The 21,169-nt window shown below is 35.8% G+C and overlaps 1 protein-coding gene across 2 annotated transcripts; it reads right to left on the reverse strand.

The window, feature by feature from the left end:
- Positions 1 to 11,871: 11,871 nt before the first annotated feature.
- Positions 11,872 to 15,392, reverse strand: LOC105952198 (calmodulin-binding protein 60 A). 2 transcript variants are annotated; one of them, XM_012975724.2, is made up of 7 exons: positions 14,673 to 15,392; positions 14,453 to 14,531; positions 13,690 to 13,742; positions 13,096 to 13,592; positions 12,836 to 12,996; positions 12,536 to 12,733; positions 11,872 to 12,422 (listed from the first exon to the last, which is right to left on the reverse strand). In XM_012975724.2, exons 1-7 carry the CDS (start codon positions 14,750 to 14,752, stop codon positions 11,961 to 11,963), a joined length of 1,530 nt encoding a protein of 509 aa, XP_012831178.1. In that variant the 5' UTR covers positions 14,753 to 15,392; the 3' UTR covers positions 11,872 to 11,960. The 2 variants fall into 2 exon arrangements, with proteins under 2 accessions (XP_012831178.1, XP_088679608.1); XM_088823482.1 differs by having other exon boundaries at positions 13,690 to 13,927; positions 14,082 to 14,531; positions 14,673 to 14,843.
- Positions 15,393 to 21,169: the final 5,777 nt, after the last annotated feature.

Here is a 21,169-nt window from a genome sequence, read left to right on the forward strand (position 1 = left end):
ATTTTTCCAAGTACGTTCCCCGGTGTGAAATAAGAGCTCGAGCTCACCGATCGAATGCCCGAGAGCTCGAGCTCCGGGTCGAACAATATGATCGCGGGGAACGTACTTAGGAAAAATTTAGCAGGTTACTAAATAAATGAATGGAGTAAAGGCACGAGGTAAATAGTAGATGTTAAGTGTATATTTATACACTTAATTGTACCTTTTAATTGGAGCTTTTGATGTGTTTTTACGATAATTGGTGCTTAATTTGGTTATTATTTGTATTTTAGGTGCAAATTGAAGAATTGGCAACTTTTGGGGTGAAAACTGCAATTTCGGAGAAAAAGTGGGCCAAAAGTGAAAAAAGCAGAATTCTGGAGAATTAAAAGACCGCACGGCCGTGCGGATTTTAGTTCAAAATCTCACACGGCCGTCCGGGTGGACGTGATGGCGCAGTGAAGGAAATTCAATTATACAAGGAAACCCGCCATATTAGACTTTTGCACCCTATTTAAAGGCCAAGAGCACACAATTAGACCTATCTTGGATCTTTTATCTTTTATCTTTTTCTTTAGTTTTTATTTTTCATCTTTTCTACACGCAATCAAGGAGCAAGAGAACGAAGACGAAGACTTGACGACTCTTCATCCTAGTTTTCCTTTTTCCTTTTCTTTTCTGATTTTTATGAACTTTCGTATTTTTATTATGTTTTTCGTTACGAACATGAGTAGCTAAGTTTTTATTCTAGGATTTTATTGGAACCCTATGTGGTAATTCGAACCTATTTTTCTACTTTTATGCAAGTTTAATTCTTCGATTATTTCTTCTATCTTGATCTTATTTAGTGCATGAGCGTAGCTAACTTATGTTGCTATTTGTTATTGTTAGAATTGATTGACAGATCGTTTTAATAATTAGAACAGGGATAGAAGAGCCTTCGAGTAGTTTTTCACCGAATGCGTGTGTTGATTGCATGTATTATCGTAGACATACAGATAATACCTTAGGTAGCCGTGTACGAGACTTGTTATTTAATGCTTTATTTATACTAGGTTTGCATAGACATATAGTGAATCTTTTATGAATAATAGGTTTATAGCGCAGCGACAGCTGGTTATGAATAATTTCGTGTCTTGGGTTAATAATCGGGAATCGTAACTTGCATGATAGGAGATTAATCGGGTGAAGAATTATCGCATAGGGGGAAGATAAAATCCTAGATCCGTTTATTATTGATATTTTCTCGTGATTACTTGCTTTCTCAATTAGTTTAATTTATTTAGTTAATTAATTTGACAACCCTGCGTAGGCTGGATAAAAATCACAATTGTTAGGATTTGGTACTTAGGATTAAATAATTTGCGTATTCCCTGTGGGATCGACATCCGACTCTCACGAGTCTACTTTACTACTTGTTTGCGATACGTACACTTGCGTGTTGGTATTTAGCACCCAAAAAGTTTTTGGCGCCGTTGCCGGGGAATACGGCTAAATTATTTATTTATCCTAATATTAAATTTGAGCAATTTTTCTTACTTCAGCCATTTTATTTATTTTATTTTTATTTTTTTAGGTACTTTTTATGCGAAGAGGACACGATACGAGCTTGTTACCTCTCGATCCCGAAATTGAGCGAACGTTTAGGCAAGCCAGGAGAAATCAAAGGTTAGCTCAAAACGCTCCCGCAACAATGGAAGAAGAGATTAACCGTGGGGAAGGTGACCAAAGGCGCCCACCGAATGCGACAGGAGAAATCGTCAACGAGCAAAACCAACGCCAGCTAATTAATCCACCACCTCGCCAACGAGCACTGCATGAGTACACCGTCCCGACACTCAATGGGTTCCAATCAAGCATCCAGCAGCCCCCCATTGAAGCCAATAATTTCGAGATTCGAGCGGGACTCCTCACGATGCTCCAAAACAATGGTCTTTTCAGCGGATTGGCTCATGAAGATCCACATCTTCACTTGGTCAACTTTCTCGAAACGTGTGACTCGCATAAGATGAACGGAGTAACACCCGAAGCACTGCAACTCCGCCTGTTCAAGCATTCCCTACAAGGAGCAGCCCGAGAATGGTTGCAAACTCGTGCACCGCACTCCATCTCGTCGTGGGCCCAGCTAGCACAACTCTTTATGAACACATACAACTCCCCAACAAAAACTGAGAGAATCCGGCGAGAAATTCAAAACTTCATACAAGAAGCCGGTGAAGCATTATTCGAGACGTGGGAGCGGTTCAAACAGTTAGTGAGGAGGTGCCCGAATCACGGACTACAAGAGTGGCGTCAACTGCAAATATTTTACGATGGACTGCAAGACAACTCGAGGACAGTGCTCGACTCTGCAGCTAGAGGTATGTTCATGAGTTTGACCTACGACGAAGCATACGAGCTCTTGGAACGAATCGCTAGGAATAAATACATGCGAGCATCGGACCGGTCGAATAGCGGAGCAGTCAAGACGGGTGGAATTTTGGAGCTAGATGGAGTCACCGCAATCACGGCCCAATTGGAGAAGCTATCGAAGCAAGTAGCGGCTTTGCAGACTCAGCAAGTCCACGCAGTCCAAGTTTCCGACCAGCGCGTAGAAGAAACGGAGTCTCTGAATTATGTGCATGACACCAACCGACAACAGAGGAACCCGTACTCCAACACTTACAATCCCGGATGGAAGGATCACCCTAACTTTGGGTGGGGATGAAATCAGCAAGGACCAAGGCAAGCACCACCTCAAGGTCAACCGCCTAATTATTCACGACCAGCGCCCGGATTCCAAAATCCGCCTCAAGCTCAACCTCAAGGCGGAGATCTCGCAAACATCTTGGCGCAGTTTATGACAACCACCCAAGCCTCCATCCGCAATTTAGAAACACATATGGGTCAACTTGCAACCCAACTAACAGCAAGGCCATCGGGAGCACTGCCATCAAACACGGAAGACCCTCGGAAGAACAACGTCGAGCAGTGCAACGCCGTGAGTTTAAGGAACGGGAGACAATTGGAGGAAGCCCCACGAAAGGAGAAGCAAAACACGGTGATCGAGAAGCCGAATGTGATTGAGGAAAAAGAAGCAACTCGCAATGAACCACCATCACCCACAGTGAACTCGCGAGTCCCTCAAGTCCCATACCCCCAAAAGCTTAAAAAGAAGAAGCTAGATGCCGAGCACCAAGGATTCTTGGACAAGCTGAAGGAAATCCACATCAACATTCCGTTTATCGAAGCCATTCAAAAGATGCCAAAGTGGGTGAAATTCCTCAAGGAGCTCGTGACGAAGAGGAATAAATTGCAAGGGAACGAGATCATCCAACTCACGGAGCAATGCAGTGAAATTCTTATACGGCCCCTTCCACAAAAACTCGGCGACCCAGGTAAGTTCACTATCCCTTGCACTATTGGAGGTAAAAATTTTAGGTCACTCATTGATTTAGGTGCTAGCATTAATCTTATGCCTTATTCCATTTACAAAAATCTTGGGTTAGGTGAGATTGAACCAACGGCTATAACCCTTCAATTAGCCGATAGGTCTTTAGTTTACCCAAAAGGTATTTTAGAGAACGTGCTAGTGAAAGTGAATAAATTTATTTTCCCTGTGGATTTCGTTATACTTGATATAGATGAAGATAGGGAGATACCTTTTATTCTAGGAAGGCCGTTTTTAGCCACGTCGAAAACGGTAATTGATTGCGCTAGTGGTGATCTTACAATGACGGTGCACGATCAAACGATCAAATTTAACGTTTTTAGCGCTAATAAAAATTCATGTGAGAATAATGATTGTTATGCTATTGATCTTGTGGATTTTACAAATCATGACGATTTTGACGTTTTGATCTTAGACCATGGGAAAGGATCTTTGAGTGCAGGAAAAGGTGGCGGAAAAGATAGTCGGACGGAGCAAGTTTATTGTGCAAGCTCAAATTCAACTCCGCCGAGAGACAGTCAAAAGAGTTGGGGTGCCAACGGTGATGAACGTGCAAGGAGGATGTGGCCACCAAAAAAATCAAACGAGCATCATCGGGGAGAGGAATTCAATCGCCAAGTGACTTCGGTCACGTTAGCTTGAACAAAGAAGCAGACAAAGTCCGGCTGAAGACTGTAAACTTAGCGCTTCTCGGGAGGCAACCCGAGCTTTCGTTTTTTTTTTATTTATTTTATGTTATTTTAAATTTTTAGTTTTGCTTTCATTTTATTTTATTTAAAAAAAAAAAAAAAAAAAAAAGTTTCTGGGCACTAATTAGAAGTTTTTATTTTTCAGGGACCCAATTGCAATTATTCACACGACCGTGCAAGAAAGAGGCAGAAATCTCACACGGCCGTGTGAGATTTCGGGGAAGCTACTGCCCAAATTCACCAAATGGCACGGCCGTGCGGATTTTAGGCCATAATTTCGCACGGCCGTCCGAAATTATGAAGAGGCTACTGCCCAAAATAGGAAAAGGGCACGGCCGTGCAGATTTTTCACCTAAATCTTGCACGGCCGTGCGGAAAAAAAAAAAAAAAAAAAAAAAAAAAAAAAAAAAAAAAAGCAATTTCCATAATTTCAAATCCCCTCTCTCCCCCACTTCGAACCCTCGCCTTCCTTTTTCGAAATTTTCCCTTTTCTTTGACAAATTTCACCGAAAATTTACCAACTACACACATATAATACGTAATCAAGGGGGTTTGTTGTTGATTTGCGCAGGGAGATTCAAGAACGGTGAAATTTTCTCGAAAAACCCATTCCACCAAGAACGCCCACAAGGTGTTCGATGATTTTCCCCGCACCGATTATTGAGCCGGTACCCGAGCTATTGGAGGATGACGAGGAGGATGATGCTCATGCACATGGTGGAGTTGGTGAGCAACCCGACGATGGTCCCGACACTTAAACAGGTGTTTTATATCCTTAAACTCCGGGCGAATCACATTGAGGGCAATGTGAATTTTAAGTTTGGGGGTGGTTAATTACTTGTTTTCGTTTATGTGCGCTTTATTTGTGTTTTAATTTTTTTTATTTTGCATGCTTCTATTGCGTGTTTTAATTTTTCCGTTTTTATTATTTGCTTTGAAAAAAAAAAAAAAAAATAATAATAATTTGGTTCGACGCATCGATGAATTATGATGATGGGAGATGGTCAATGTTTGATGATGAAATTTCTTGCTTTATGTGATAAGGAGTTAGTATTTGTTTAGCTTTCGATTCAACGGAACGTAGAAGTGAATTATTGCTAGGAATCACACCTTGTGCTTTGCTTTGGTTGAATGTTTTGCATTTTAAATTTGGAATTTATTTGTGCTCAATCATGCTTTGTTCGGTTTTAAATCTCACCTTAGGACATTTACGATACGAAGTGTTGGTAGTAAGTAATTTGGGATATAATTTGGGCTTTCTTTGAACCGTTTGAGCCTTTCAAGCCTACCATTTTTGTCAAATTATCCTTAGAACCTTGATTTGAGCCTCGGAGAAAAGGTGTTCTTTCTTTTAGCCAATATGTAGAAGGTAGAAAAAGTGGAGATTTTTGAATAATTATCCCTTGGAGGTCGATCGAAAATTCTTATAAAATCTTTCTTCTTCTTCGAAAAAAAAAAAAAGAAAAAGAAAAAAAAACTATGAATATATATATGTGCATCTTTATATATATATATCTAAATTCTTCGATTCAAAAAAAAAAAAAAAAAAAAAAAAAAAAAAAAAAGAGAAAAAGAAGAAGAAGAACATATTAGAAGGGAGAAATAAGGACTAGTGTTGAAGTGTGTTGAAAACTCGATCCATTGACTCAAAAGCAAAAGTGTTGACGTGTGAATTTTGGAGAACCGAGTTTATTTAAGTCCCTAGAGGTGAATTCATTGTTTCAACGCCTATCTTTCAATTTTTGGCGTAATCACCTCAATTCAAGAAAATTAGCCACACATTCCCATATTACCTACCTCGGACCAAAGAGCCTAACAATTGAAAGCCACAAAGCCCCAATGATCCCAATAGCTCATTGTTCAATATTAGTTGAGTAAAATAATTTGGTGAGTATTTGGAGTCAAATATATGCATGTAAGTATAAATTCTTTCTATCTTTAACTTGCAAATATTGGATACTTGAAGCAATTGTATGACTTGTGGTTTTTGGTAATAGTGAGTGACTATGTGCCGTTGAATGTTAAGCTTGCGAATACCTATGAATTGTCATCATAATTGCAAGTTCTGAAAACGCGAAGTTGACCCATCGATCTATGTAATGAGATGTATGGTTTTGTTTTGTGCTATTAATTTGATTTTACTTGAGGACAAGCAAAAGTTCAAGTTTGGGGGTGTGTTAAGTGTATATTTATACACTTAATTGTACCTTTTAATTGGAGCTTTTGATGTGTTTTTACGATAATTGGTGCTTAATTTGGTTATTATTTGTATTTTAGGTGCAAATTGAAGAATTGGCAACTTTTGGGGTGAAAACTGCAATTTCGGAGAAAAAGTGGGCCAAAAGTGAAAAAAGCAGAATTCTGGAGAATTAAAAGACCGCACGGCCGTGCGGATTTTAGTTCAAAATCTCACACGGCCGTCCGGGTGGACGTGATGGCGCAGTGAAGGAAATTCAATTATACAAGGAAACCCGCCATATTAGACTTTTGCACCCTATTTAAAGGCCAAGAGCACACAATTAGACCTATCTTGGATCTTTTATCTTTTATCTTTTTCTTTAGTTTTTATTTTTCATCTTTTCTACACGCAATCAAGGAGCAAGAGAACGAAGACGAAGACTTGACGACTCTTCATCCTAGTTTTCCTTTTTCCTTTTCTTTTCTGATTTTTATGAACTTTCGTATTTTTATTATGTTTTTCGTTACGAACATGAGTAGCTAAGTTTTTATTCTAGGATTTTATTGGAACCCTATGTGGTAATTCGAACCTATTTTTCTACTTTTATGCAAGTTTAATTCTTCGATTATTTCTTCTATCTTGATCTTATTTAGTGCATGAGCGTAGCTAACTTATGTTGCTATTTGTTATTGTTAGAATTGATTGACAGATCGTTTTAATAATTAGAACAGGGATAGAAGAGCCTTCGAGTAGTTTTTCACCGAATGCGTGTGTTGATTGCATGTATTATCGTAGACATACAGATAATACCTTAGGTAGCCGTGTACGAGACTTGTTATTTAATGCTTTATTTATACTAGGTTTGCATAGACATATAGTGAATCTTTTATGAATAATAGGTTTATAGCGCAGCAACAGCTGGTTATGAATAATTTCGTGTCTTGGGTTAATAATCGGGAATCGTAACTTGCATGATAGGAGATTAATCGGGTGAAGAATTATCGCATAGGGGGAAGATAAAATCCTAGATCCGTTTATTATTGATATTTTCTCGTGATTACTTGCTTTCTCAATTAGTTTAATTTATTTAGTTAATTAATTTGACAACCCTGCGTAGGCTGGATAAAAATCACAATTGTTAGGATTTGGTACTTAGGATTAAATAATTTGCGTATTCCCTGTGGGATCGACATCCGACTCTCACGAGTCTACTTTACTACTTGTTTGCGATACGTACACTTGCGTGTTGGTATTTAGCACCCAACAAGTCATGCACAACAAAAAGGGGCAATACGGGAAAAATCAAAGATAGTTCAAAAATACGATAAGTAGTAATTGGAAAGGAAATAACAAAGGAAATTTTCTTAAAGTTTAAAATTAAGAAGATGAAGAACGGTGAACAACTGCAGCGGCAACGGAAGGAGTGGACAGAGGAGCAGAGGAGGCGGAAACAGGATTGACTGCGGGGATAGGCGGCAGAGGAAGAGCCGGATGAGGACCGGCAATTGCCGACGACGCCACACCAGCCGGACCGGTGGTCAATGGCTCCGGAAGCCGGGAAGCAGAAGACGAACCAAGGGACGAGATCAGCTCGTCCGTAATAGACTGCCACCAGGCATAGTCGATCGGCTCACGAGGATCGCCCTTCCATAAAGGAAGCGTCCTGCTAATCTTGCCAAGGACAACCGTAGGCTCGTAGCGAACGATCGCCTGCTGCTCGGAGGCCAAGGCTTCACACGCGGCAATGGTCTGCTTCACATAGTACATGCCGATAGGACATGCATCCTTCAGGAAGAGCTTTGTGTGCGGATACCTCTGGAATAGTTTGACCCGGTATTGATCAAGAACTGCCAAACCCTCTGCAGTAGCCAGAAGCTCTCCTAGGGACTTCTCTCGCTCAGCAGTAAGGCGGCGTAAGAGTTCCTCTTGGAAATCTTGCTCCTTCGCCTCCAGCTGCCGAACGGCCGAGTCCCTCTCCTCATTCGCCCGCGCAATCTGCCCCTCCAGGGCACTCTTCGTCTCGCACAGCTTCGATTGGACGTCCTGAAGCTTCTCCTCGGCAAGCTCGCACTGCCTGGACAGTGACCCGTTCTCAGCCATCAAGGCATATATCCGGGAGGACGCTCGTTCGAGAGCGGTACGAGCATTGGCGGCCTGCGAGGATAGCTCACGAACTGCCTGATCATGAACCGAAGGGTCATCCTCACCGAAACCCGAGGCCACGATAGAGCTCGCCTAAAAAGATAAAAAAAAATTATTAAAAAATAATAATCATATCTTTAACAAGATAACACGGATAGCGAAGGGGAAAGTAAACACATATCTGTGCCAAACAAAGGGCCAGCTTCGCACGGCGGGTTGAGTGGGGTAGGTTATTCAGGTAGGATGAATCCCCGGCGGCCTGAACCCTAGCCAGTTGACGGAGAGCGAAGTCCACGGACCCCTCGGAGTCATCGGCGGAAAAGAGGGAAGGCAAGTCGAGACGGGCTCTCTTAGGCGGTGGGGTGGAGTCACTAGGCAGGGGTCGTTTCGAGCTAGCCCCCGCCGACTCCCCTTGAGCCTCCTCAAACCCTGGGTCTCCGCCTAGAGAAGCCACCGGGTCGCGTCCCTCGGCCTCACTATCCAAGAGGTCAATCACGACATCAGGGATAGCCAACTGCAAGTTGGAAGAAGGCGGTGCGGCACGAGAGGGAGAATTGGAACTATGCGATGGAAGTTCAACTCCACGGGAGGATGCCTCGGGAACAACAGAAGTACCGGCCTCTTGAAGCTGTGTTGACGGACCTTCGGTATTTTTCTTTTCGGCCTCCGCCATCTCCATCAGCATATCAAGCATCATCTCGGCTGACGAAACAGAAATGTTAGTAAGATTTCAAAAAATAAAAAAATAAAAAAAAAATAATAATAAATAAATAAAAAAAAAAAAAAAAAAAAAAAAACAAAAAAGAGGAAAGAGAACACTGCACGAGTAAAGATGAAGAAGGGGGGCAAATTGGTATATACCCCAAGGTCGGCGATCGAAGGAGGGGGTACGCCATAGACCGGCACGGGAAAAAAGGGGAGTGGTGCTGACGACCTTCTCTACATTCCAAGCGCGAGGACGAACACGAGCGAGGAGACGGGCTGTCTCCTCGTCGAAATTTACATCCAAAACAGCACGCTTGGGGGACTTAGTAGGGGGAGTGGGGTCAAATGGCCACGGAGATGGCGGACGGGCAAAAAATAAACGCCGTTGCCACGAGTCGATCTTCGTGACCAGACCAGCGAAAAGACGGCCGATACGGGTCGAGAGATGGAAATAGCCTGAAGGTGATCGGTTGTGGGTGAATAGGGAAAAGAAAAGCTCGGGACGTGGGTCAACCCCGGTACCCACACAGACAATATAAAAACATGACATAAACTTTATGGCATTCGGATGAAATAAGTGAAGAGGAACTCTATAGACGCGACTAACATCGACAAAAAAGGGATGTAAAGGGAATGATAGGCCGGCTTTAAATTGGTCGAGGTACCAAGTGAGGTATCCCGGAGGGGGGTTAGAAGGGGTCTGGTCGCGAGAGGGCACAACAAGGTGGAAGGAGGGATCCATCCCTTGGGTAACATAAAGGGCCTCGAGATCGAATTTATCGACCAAGGAATGGGTAGGTTTCTCCGCCACTTTCTTTTTCCCTGCCCTAGAAGAGGAGGGGGCTACAGTTTTACGGGGAACCGGTCGCCGGCGACCGCGCCGAGGAACCGGGGAAGGGACGGCGGAACCCGTCCTCTCCGAAGAAGAGGAAGTGGAGGTATTTTGAGAAACCATGGCTGAATCAATCAAAGGAAGGGCAAGCGCAGTATAAACAAAGGAAAGGGAATAAGGATGTACCTGACGGAGTCACTCGATAAATGGAAGAAAGGTATTAAGAGGGAGAGTGAAGGAGATGTGTGAAGATTAGAAGTGGTAAAGAAAGGACGTTACTCAAAGATAAAGCATGGTATAAAGTCGAAGAGCCGCCGGCAGTAATGGCGCACGGAAAGCGAGGAGCCCCGCGTGGGCTGTAGGGACCTAGGATTGTGTGTGAAAGGCGCAGAAGACCAGGCGGCTAACTTGAAAGACGCGGCTGATTGAACGTCGCCCGAGTTAGGGAAAATAAAACCGAGTGAACTCCGGGTCCTAAACTCGGAGATAGAACCCGGAGTGGGGGACTAGTTGATCCGGACCAGAACTATCCTTCTCCGGTCCAGGGCCAAGGGCCCAACTATCAAGGCCCATTAAAGGGTGGGCTTACCAGTACAAACGGCCCAAGGGGTCACCCAGCCCATTGGCGTAAGGGCCGATCCACGAAGGGCCTGGTTTCCCTCCCGAGGAGCTTTCACAGGTCGGGGGGGTCATAAATGCTGGACGGCGCATTTAATGCTCTGACAGTGGCATTTATGGCGGAATGCCCAGGCGCGGCTCAACGGCTAGCACCGAATGAGGTCAACAGACCTATTGGAGGAGTCATCATGACCCCGGCCGCCCGGGCTGCTCGAGGAAGGACGACTGTCATCTGCAATTAGCGCGGAATTCCCGGGCCTTCGAGTTCCGAGTAGAAGGGTATATAAAAGGGAGTTTCTCTTTTACTTTAACATATACAAAAAATCCTGAATCCTAAGGAAATACAGTAATCACACTATCACTGACTTGATCGTCGGAGTGCTAACTCCGGCATCAGTCCGGCTTTCTCTCTTTCAGGTCACCGGAAGCCAAGGTCATCAACGCAACTGTTTTCCTCTGGATCACACGTCCACGGTTATTATTTAATGTATTTATGTACTTGTTTTATAAAATTTAATTATTGTATTTGGTACCACAAAAATTAGGATAAATTACGGACACCCCCTGAAGTATTGCCAAATTATGAAAAAAAAAACTTTATTGTTCGGGTAATTACAACCACCCCTTCAACTACGAATTTTCTTATACGTCCACCCTTGCGATTTCAAATTTAGTGGAATCTTCTAGACTATGTGTAATACTCTCCAGTTTGTACTCGTTTTACTCTATTTAAGTTCCACATTTTAAAATAAGATGAGCATAAAATATATCTTTTGACTTGTAAATATCAGATTATAGTGCATCATAAACTGCATTTTTGCACGAACGAGTTCAAACTAGAAAACTTTCCACATAATCTATAAGATTATATTGAATTTAACACTACAAGGGTGGACGTATAAGAAGAGTCATATTTGATGGGTGGTCGTAATTATCCAAACATGAGTGGTTTTTTCATAATTTGTTATTGGTAATTTGACATTAGCTCCGGCGCAGCTGTAATTTACCCTAAATATAAAATTAATGAGACAATTTATTTATTTATTTTGCACTCAGAAATTTCAAGTCAAAATCAATTCTTTATTTCTTCTTCTTTTATAAAGAGATAATCTCTTACAAGAGGTTCAATTTATACAAAGTGGCAGTCATATGAAAAATAGACCACCTCTAAGAAACTAAAAATATATACAAATTCCCCGCCAAAAAAAAAATCCACCTCAGCAGAAGTGTATATATATATATATATATATATATATATATATATATATATATATATATACTATGAATACATACATAAAACAAACTTCAAAATCTTCTTTCGATTTTAACTGCATAGGGATCACGATTCAGACAGCGACATTCGATTTCTTTACGAAGTGAATTGCACTAACCCGTATTTTTTCGAGCCCTAATTCTCTTAATCGTAAACCACCATCTTAATACACTCACTAAAATATTCCAACCCCTTTGAGCTTTACCTATAGTAGGATTCGAAGAACACGCTGTAAAAGAATTTACAGCACCGTGTATCGGAAAATCCGTCTCAAAATACTCCAAATGCTCGTTCAGATTGTCGCAGATTAAACTGTCTGCAGCTGGTCCACTGTACACCAGCGGCTCGTCACACGTGAGATCGCCACCTGACAAGCAATCATCGAATCCTCCGATGGAAAATGACGAGTGCATGTAGTTCGGTGAAAAGGGACTTTGTTGCAAATAAGATTGAGAAGTTAAATCCTCAGACGGCAAATTTGAAGAAGATTGAGTAATTAAGGAGGACTCGTCTTCAAAAGGGACGATCTTTTTTCGATCTTGAAATGCAGAGATAATCGACACGTAGGCATTAGCCTGCAAAAATAAAATAAAAATAAACCCGACGCGCAATTACTTTTCGATTATTTTTTCGCGCCCAATAAAAGAATCAAGAACCGAAGCAATTCGTTAAAATAAATAAAGCTTGCCTTTTCTGCTTCGGAGAGGTTATCCACGGGAAAATAATTGCCACTCGAGAAAATCCCCATTAATTCTCCAACAACATTAAAAACAACGGCATTTTTTTGAGAGGGACCGTATAAATATAATTTCTTGTCAAGAACACACGTTCGAGCATGCTCGACTGTGATGTCCCACATTTTACCAGACATTCCTGTTCCAAGAATCTGTAGGAATTTTCGATAATAAAATGTTAATATATTTTTAACTAATACATAATCGCACAATTCTTTATTAAAAAATATCTAAAAGAAACAAAGAAATCTTACATTACGAAGCCTTGTGGGATCTAAGAAGAACAACATCAAAAAGTCTTGCACGGTGTTGACTCTTTCGTTCCTCAAACGTTTGTGAAAAGCCCCATCTTTACCGATTTTTTCTAGCCGCCATACTTCATCGGAAAGTGATGGAGGGTGGTGCTTCTTGTACACTAAAATAAAACGTGACAAAAACGTAAATATAACATTTAATTTTTATAATTATAGAGTTATAATAAATTCACAATTAAAAAAAAAAAAACCGGACTTACGTTCTCCACGATGATCTCTAACAACAAAGGGTTCGGAAATTGCCTCTCTTACTCTAACATCACCAATATTATCCATAAATCGAGCACCTAGCCTGAATTTACGGCTTCTTGTCCAGCTCGAATTGTCCGTAAATATAACATTGCCCAAAAAACCAGTGCCATCTTTAATATTTACAATCACGTCCCCGTTCAGAAGGGATTTCTTGCCTTGTCTCTCTCTCACCGTATTATTTCTAAACTCGTCAAAAGTCCAATTTTCTCTCTCGTCGCCGTTAAAATCTCCTTCAAGAACTACAATCTCAACTTTCGCAGAGGATCCAATACCATCGGAAATAACTTCTCCGATTAGATTATCGAATAAAGCAACTTCCATATTCGAGCACCCTTCTCCTTCTATACGTGTTCCGGTGAATACGGGAAGACATATAGCGCTTAGAAATCGTAACTGTAAACTCCGTGATTCAGGAGGGTTTTGTTGTATTTCTTTCCCGCAATTCCTATAATTAATTTTTTTTTTTACCGAAAAAATAATTAGGAAATTTAAGTGAAAACGGTGTCCTGTGTAATTTTTTAGTAAGAGATATGAAGAAATACCGTTTCATACTTATTGCGTAGTTTCGTAATGCCGAATCGACTTCCTCTTTTACCTGAAAACGTCACATCATTGTTTTAGCAATAGAAGTTTGCGGTTTACTACACTTCTTTCTTGAAATAGCGAAATTACCAAATTCTCCTTTACTATTTTCTACCATTACAAAATCATCCCGTGTAAGTTTCCTACTTTGCCGAATTCAATGTTAAGAATTTTTTTCATTACTTGCGGCAACATTATCTTAAATAGATTGTTCGATAAATCGAACAATTAATACGGTAAAGTAATGAAAACATTATCATAAATAGCAGAGGAAATTTTTTCGTATTTTTTCATAACATTCTGAAAACATTAAGAATTTTTCGTATTTTTTCATTACTTGCGACAACATTACAATTAATACGGTAAAGTAATTTAGTAACGAAAATAAGAAAACATTATCATAAATAGATTGTTCGATAAATCGATACATTTACAAGCTCCGTGAAAAGATCGATTCATGATTTTCATCAGAGCTTTTATCGAAGTAGATTTTACGAGTAGCAACTAAATGCCACTTACTTCTCTTCACTATAATACGATGCGCAGCATAATTCTTCATTATAATTATCATGCACGAGTTTCGTTGATAAAAGTATTAAGTACGGTCAAGAACACAAAAAAAAAACCCGATTATATTTATTCCTAATCGAGTTACCTCATTCCAAATTGATTACTCAAATAGAAGCTATTTTAAAAAAAATGTCGTATACAAGACGAACTTACAACTCGACGAATGAGAGGCTCCAAAACGGGCTCGATGAGATTTTGTAATTTGCAGAGGTTAATTACATCCCTCACCACACTGTACAAGATTACAGCAAAAATTTAATAGCTTATAAGTTTCTTAAAAAAAAGCTAAAAATTGTTCAAATAAAATGGCAAATGAATATTCTCTGACAAAAATTAAATATCAAGAAACTTAAAAAAATTAACGAAATTCGACCTTCTGAAAGACGGCGATTTTCTGGGGCGGCGCTCGTCGAAAGAGGTGCCCTCCTCCGGTTGTTGCCGCTTCTGCGACATTTATTTTTTTTTTCCCCAAAAAAAAATTAAAAAAATAGAAAATATAATTAATTAAGAAGATGAAGAGAGAGAAAATCAAGGGGGCCAGGATAAGAGAGGAAGAAGAAGAAGAAGCAAAAGGGTTTTAATTTCTAGAGGGGACAAAAAAACCAACATGCGGCGGTCCTACCAAAAAACAATTAATTGCACCAGCCCAATTGTTACCAGTAAACGACTCTATATATACACACACATACACATGTGTGTGTGTGTGTGTTTGAGGTGGATGTTATCTGATGGGAAATATGGGTTTGTTTTGTTTCAAAGTGTGGGGGAAAGAGGATGAGAATTGAGGAGAGAGAAAGAGAGGAGAGAGAGAGAGTAGGTACAAAAGGAAACGGAAAAATTAGATCTTTTTTATACGGGTTATATTCAGTAGTGTCCGAAGCTAGCGAGTGTCTTTTTACTACAAGGGTTTATTGGGTTTTAAGACGAGGTTATCAGAAGCGGGGGTTGATTAGGGTTTTGCTAGTTTGCGCCTCTGTGTTTCCGCCGTGATTTCTGGTAGCAGAATTGGAGGAGAGAGAGAGATAGAGAGAGAAAGTTTGGATGAAGAAGAAGGAAGAAAGGATGACGACTGTGGTGGTGGGCCCACGAAAACGTGTGGGGCTACTACTATGGACTATATTAAGCGCGTCATCTGGCTTGAAAATCGTTGTTTCAACCATATTTAAAAAAAAAATTGGTAAATTACGGCCACCGCCCCTAAAGTAGGATCAAAATTACGAAAACCCCCCTTGTTTTGGGTAATTACCAATCGTCTATCAATTATGAATTTTCTTATAAGGTCATCCTTATGTTAAGTTTAGTGGAATCTTCTAGATTATATGAAATATTTTTCAGTTTGTACTCGTTTTATCCTATTCAAGCTCAACATTTTAAAACAAACTGACCATAAGATGTATCTCTTGGCTTGTAAATATCAGATTATGGTACTTACGAAATTGCATTTATGCACAAAACAAGTATAAACTGGAGAACATTTCAGGGAATGTAGAAAATGTTGTTGAATTTAACACCATACGGATGAACGTGTAAAAAGATCTATAGTTGAAGGAGGTGGTTGTAATTACCCAAATATGAGGGTCATTTCGTAATGTGACCTTACCTCAAGGGGTGTCATAATCTATATATAATATAAAAAAGAGGATTTATGCCCTCAATGATTGACATGTGGCAAATGATGATGTCATTTGTCAAAATTGCTTAGTTGGAGTTCAATTGATGAGGTGGATTCTTCAATTGATTAGGTGGCATTTTTATTTAGGGATGTTGTTAAGTTTTTTCCTATTTTACATTTACACAATCATTTAATAATTACCACATGTATATATATTATTTCCAAAGTTAATATTTTATAAATCGAAATAAAAAAATCTTATTTATATTTTCAGTATATCAAAATATATTTATTGAAAAAAATTCATGAAACTCAATTTTTTTACGAATATTCAAATAATTTTCATAAAAAAAATATTTTTTTAAATACTAAAATATTAAAATAAAGGAATATGTTGTTGTTGTTGTTTTTTTTTTAATTTTCAATATTTTGGAATATTCGAATATCCATTCCATTGAAAATAATAATAAAAAATGTTTTATTTTTTAATTGAACTATTTAATGCATATACACTATTTTTTGTATATTATTTTTATTATACCATATTATTATTATTATTATTATTATTATTATTATTATTATTATTATTATTATTATTATTATTATTATTATTATTATTATTATTATTATTATTATTATTATTATTATTATTATTATTATTATTATTATTATTATTATTATTATTATTATTATTATTATTATTATTATTATTATTATTATTATTATTATTATTATTATTATTATTATTATTATTATTATTATTATTATTATATGGTAGAAGAAGAAGATAATATTTGTATTGTATTAATGCCATATGGTATAGGAATCTAATCCGTATTCTTTCGTGGATACACATAATGCCTCGTCAATCGTCATCACCCAATTATTTAATAAATATGCAATATATTGAAATTTTAATATTTAACAATTTAAATACAGTATATTTTAACAATTTAAATGCAATATATGTTAACAATCTAAATGTAGTAGTTTGTCAGTATATTTCAAATACACTATTTAATTTTATAATATGTTTCGAATTATATACTTAATTATGCATTATATTTGTCAATTACTATTTCAAATAAAATATCAAATCACCAATACAAAGGAATCTTTAATATTCCAAGATTCCTTCATATCATTAATTTACACTTTAATTCAAAATTCAATGGTAAAAAAAAAAAATCGTATCTTCATATTTAATGATTTTATATTGCAAGATTTTTTTCCACAAGTTATTATTTTATTTTTTAGGTTGTTTCCTTTATTTGTTTGATTTGATTTCATTTACTAATATATAATTTTTTTGAATTTTTAATTTATCCATAGAATTAAGTTCATTTTCAATACTATATAAACCCCTCAATGTTCATTTCATTTTTATCTACCACCATTCGATTACAAAATGCACAATGTTCGTATTCTACAGTTTCATATTACATTTTTTTATCATTTCTTATAGATTATTATAAGTATCTATGCATAGTTTTATATTCATAATTATTTTTATATATACATATTAGTACTATTTGTATTTCTTTCTTTTGAGTTTTAATTTTAACATACTTTTTTAATTGTTTTCATGCAGTTTATTAAATAAAGTCGTTCGTACTTTATGAAGACCAAAAAAAATTGTTTGCGCTCAGTCCAAACAATGTTATCTTTGCAACGCGTATTTTGATCATAATTTTGATCCATGTATGTGGATCTCGTGTAGGAAATCAATCAAAGTCGTTCCACGCTCTGGATCTTGCATTTTATGTGGGATGACTGATAACTATATATATCCCTCATCCATTTCATTTACCCTAAACTAATACAGTTCTACTCTTCCGCAAACGAAAAAATTGTACATAACAGTGACTGTGATTTATTTTTTTAATAGTTATTTTATTTGATTTCATGCAACTATCATATTATAACATATTTTTGTATATATATATATATATATATATATATATATATATATATATATATATATATATATATATATATATATATATATATATATTCATAACTTTTTTATTTGTTTTAACAATGTTTATCATGTATATTTAATTATATACTTACTCTAACGTTCTGTTAATGTGTGCAGATATTGCTCACAAATCCAATATCGGTCCTACATTTTTTATCGATACGGTTTGCATATATTATTTTTTAACTGCATTTGTTTTCATTATTATGCAATAAATCTCAGTTGTGAATATTTTATATATATAACAACCTTTATTTTTTGTTATAATTTAACAATATATATATGTATCATTATTCAACGTTTGTTATTGACTTATTTCTATCAATTATATCCATAATTGTATATTTCCATAATTGTATATGTTGATATTGATTAGTTTTATTTGACCGATTGAATTCAAAGACTTTTCATTTACTTATTTTGTAAAACTTTTAATACTTTTGTTTCCTGAATTATAGAATAATTATCTTTTCCATTATTCGATGATTATATAATCATATATCTACCATATTTATACCACTTTTCAAAGAGTACATAGTAAAGGCTCAATATTTTATTTTTTCTTGCTCTCATGATTTTTATTATAATATCTCATAATATTTGACTCGCTACTTTATTATACGCACACACTTATTATACTTATGTTCAAGTGCATCATTTTAACGTTATTTTGATTGTTTTTTATTTTATGGATATGAATATAAGTGAAGTTTTTGATATAGACAATAGTGAGGATGACGTTCTGTAATATGGTCTTTTTTTTGCAATGTGTCAATGCAATCTTATTGCTTATACATATGTATATTTAATTTAATTTTCTTATTTTTGTTCATATGCTAATAATCTTTTACTATTGATTTTCCTTGGCTAGGTTAGAAGCTAAATACTAACATATCATAGATTGGTTTCCTTAATCAAACTGGAGCAAAGCAAGATGTTTGTAATAACACGCGACAATGTCGAACTACAATAAAGAATGATATCGCCCAATGTTTTTTTATTTATAAGAACTCATTTTCTTGAATTATTCACTGAAATTAATTTTATAAAATTGTTCTTTTCATTAATATCTATATATAATATAAAAAGATGATATATGCCCTCAATGATTGACATGTGGCAAATGATGATGTCATTTATCAAAATTGCTTAGTTGAAGTTCAATTGATGAGGTGGATTCTTTAATTGGTGAGTTGTCAATTTTATTTATGTATGTATTTAAGTTATTTCGTATTTAACATTTATACACTTATTTAAACAATTACCACATGTATATATATTATTTCCAAAGTTAATATTTTATAAACTCGAAATAAAAAATCTTATTCATATTTTCAGTATTTCAAAATATATTTATTGAAAAAATTCATGAAACTCAATTTTTTTTACGAATATTCAAATAATTTTTAGAAAAAACATTTTTTTAAATATTAAAATATTAAAATAAAGGAATATGTTTTTTTTTTTTTTTTATATTTTCAATATTTTGGAATATTCGAATATCCATTCCATTTAAAATAATAAAAAAAATGTTTTATTTTTTAATTGAACTATTTAATAAATATACAATATTTTTTGTATATAATTTTTACTATATCATATTTCAAATTAAAAATAATTATACTATTTCATAAATATGCAATATTTTGAAATTTGAAATTTTAAGAATTTAAATGCAGTATATTTTAACAATTTAAATGCAGTATGTTTGTCAGTATATTTCGAATACAGTATTTAAAAAAAGTATATTTCGAATTATACAGTAGATTATGCAGTATATTTATCAATTACTATTTCAAGTTATCATGTATTACATATTTAAAATATCAAATCACCAATACAAATGAGTCTTTAATATTCCAAGATTCCTTCATATCATCTTTGATTGATTTAGTTTACACTTTAATTTAAATTTCAATGGTAAAAAATAAAAATCGTATTTTTATATTTATAATCTATTAGTATATTAAGTTTTTCTTTTCCAAATGAATATGATGTCAACCTATGAATCGGAGAATTCTGCAAGAGACCATTCATTGAACTCTGATTTCAATATGATCCAATCATGTCGTTCGCAGAAAGATTTATGTGCTAAAAGTTATAGATGAATATCATATGTGGTATTGAAGGGAGAAATTAATAGTTATAATTTGGAAAAATTAATAGTATTGGCTTCTTCTTTTTTGGTGAATCGCCAACTAAGTATCGATGTTACAAAACATAAGTCGATTTATTTTAAATAGTGTGTTCGTTTAGGTAATTTCAGTAGAGCTTCAATAGGTTTATCATCGTTTAATTATTTATTTGTTTTAGTTGTGTATCACTTTTCTTCGTTACTCATGTTGAAGTGGTTTTTCCTTTGAGAGAGTTTGTGTACAATGATTACATAAGTACTTTAATTGTATGTTTGACATCTAAAAATAAAATATTTATAATTTGGATTAATTTATTTATTAATTATTTACCACATCATCCACAAAATTCGTCTTTTTTTCATAACTTGATTGGTTATTTTGTACTGCATTTCAAGATTTCCATTTACTCTCCAAAAAATCGGCTTTTTAATTGTTATTTCCATTCATATCATTGTGTAATAAATAAATCATGGAAATATTGACAATTTAATTTACACCCCTAGCCCCACCCCAGCCCCCATCCCTACTCATTAAACATATCAGCCCCTCCCCCACCCCAAGCAATCAATCAATCAATCCTTATATTTTTTCAATGTTTTGTAGTTTGTAAATATTATGATATCCATTTTTGATTATTTTTATCCACTGTTATTTGTTTTTATTTTTTATTATCATGTTATTCTTGATATTTTTTTGCATTGTTTTTTTTTTTTAAGTTGTTCATCATGTTCACTGTCCATTGTTGATAATATGTTGACCTTACTCCATCTTGCCTTAATATAGTTAAATTGTGCATAATTATGAAATCAATTAATAATATCCTCAAACCATGCACAGTTACTACGTATTATATGGAAATTTATATTCATGGTTATGGAATGATTAAGGAAAATTATATGAAAATGTGTATACCGAAGCTATATAAGCAAAAAAGTGCAATTATCTTATATATATGATTATATTATAATTATTCGATTCTAATATTTCATAAACGAAATTTTATAATGGTAAACGAATAATTTATATTTTTTAAATGATTGTTTATTTAATTATTTTTATTGTTTTGACAAACCCAAACCCACTTAATGGGATAAATTATTTATACAATATTTGTTTTGTTACTAAATCTAGACAAAATATTC

The sequence above is a fragment of the Erythranthe guttata genome, chromosome 9 (genome assembly GCF_056151865.1).
Source record: "Erythranthe guttata isolate IM_541 chromosome 9, IM_541, whole genome shotgun sequence".
Taxonomy (NCBI): Eukaryota; Viridiplantae; Streptophyta; class Magnoliopsida; order Lamiales; family Phrymaceae; genus Erythranthe; species Erythranthe guttata.

Coding starts and splice junctions, on each gene's coding strand:
- LOC105952198 (XM_012975724.2), bottom strand. CDS start 14,752: ATGTCGCAGAAGCGGCAACAACCGGAGGAGGGCACCTCTTTCGACGAG. Junction 13,743..14,452: donor AGCCTCTCATTCGTCGAGTT/GTAAGTTCGTCT, acceptor TGACGTTTTCAG/GTAAAAGAGGAAGTCGATTC. Junction 12,734..12,835: donor ATCCCACAAGGCTTCGTAAT/GTAAGATTTCTT, acceptor AAATTCCTACAG/ATTCTTGGAACAGGAATGTC.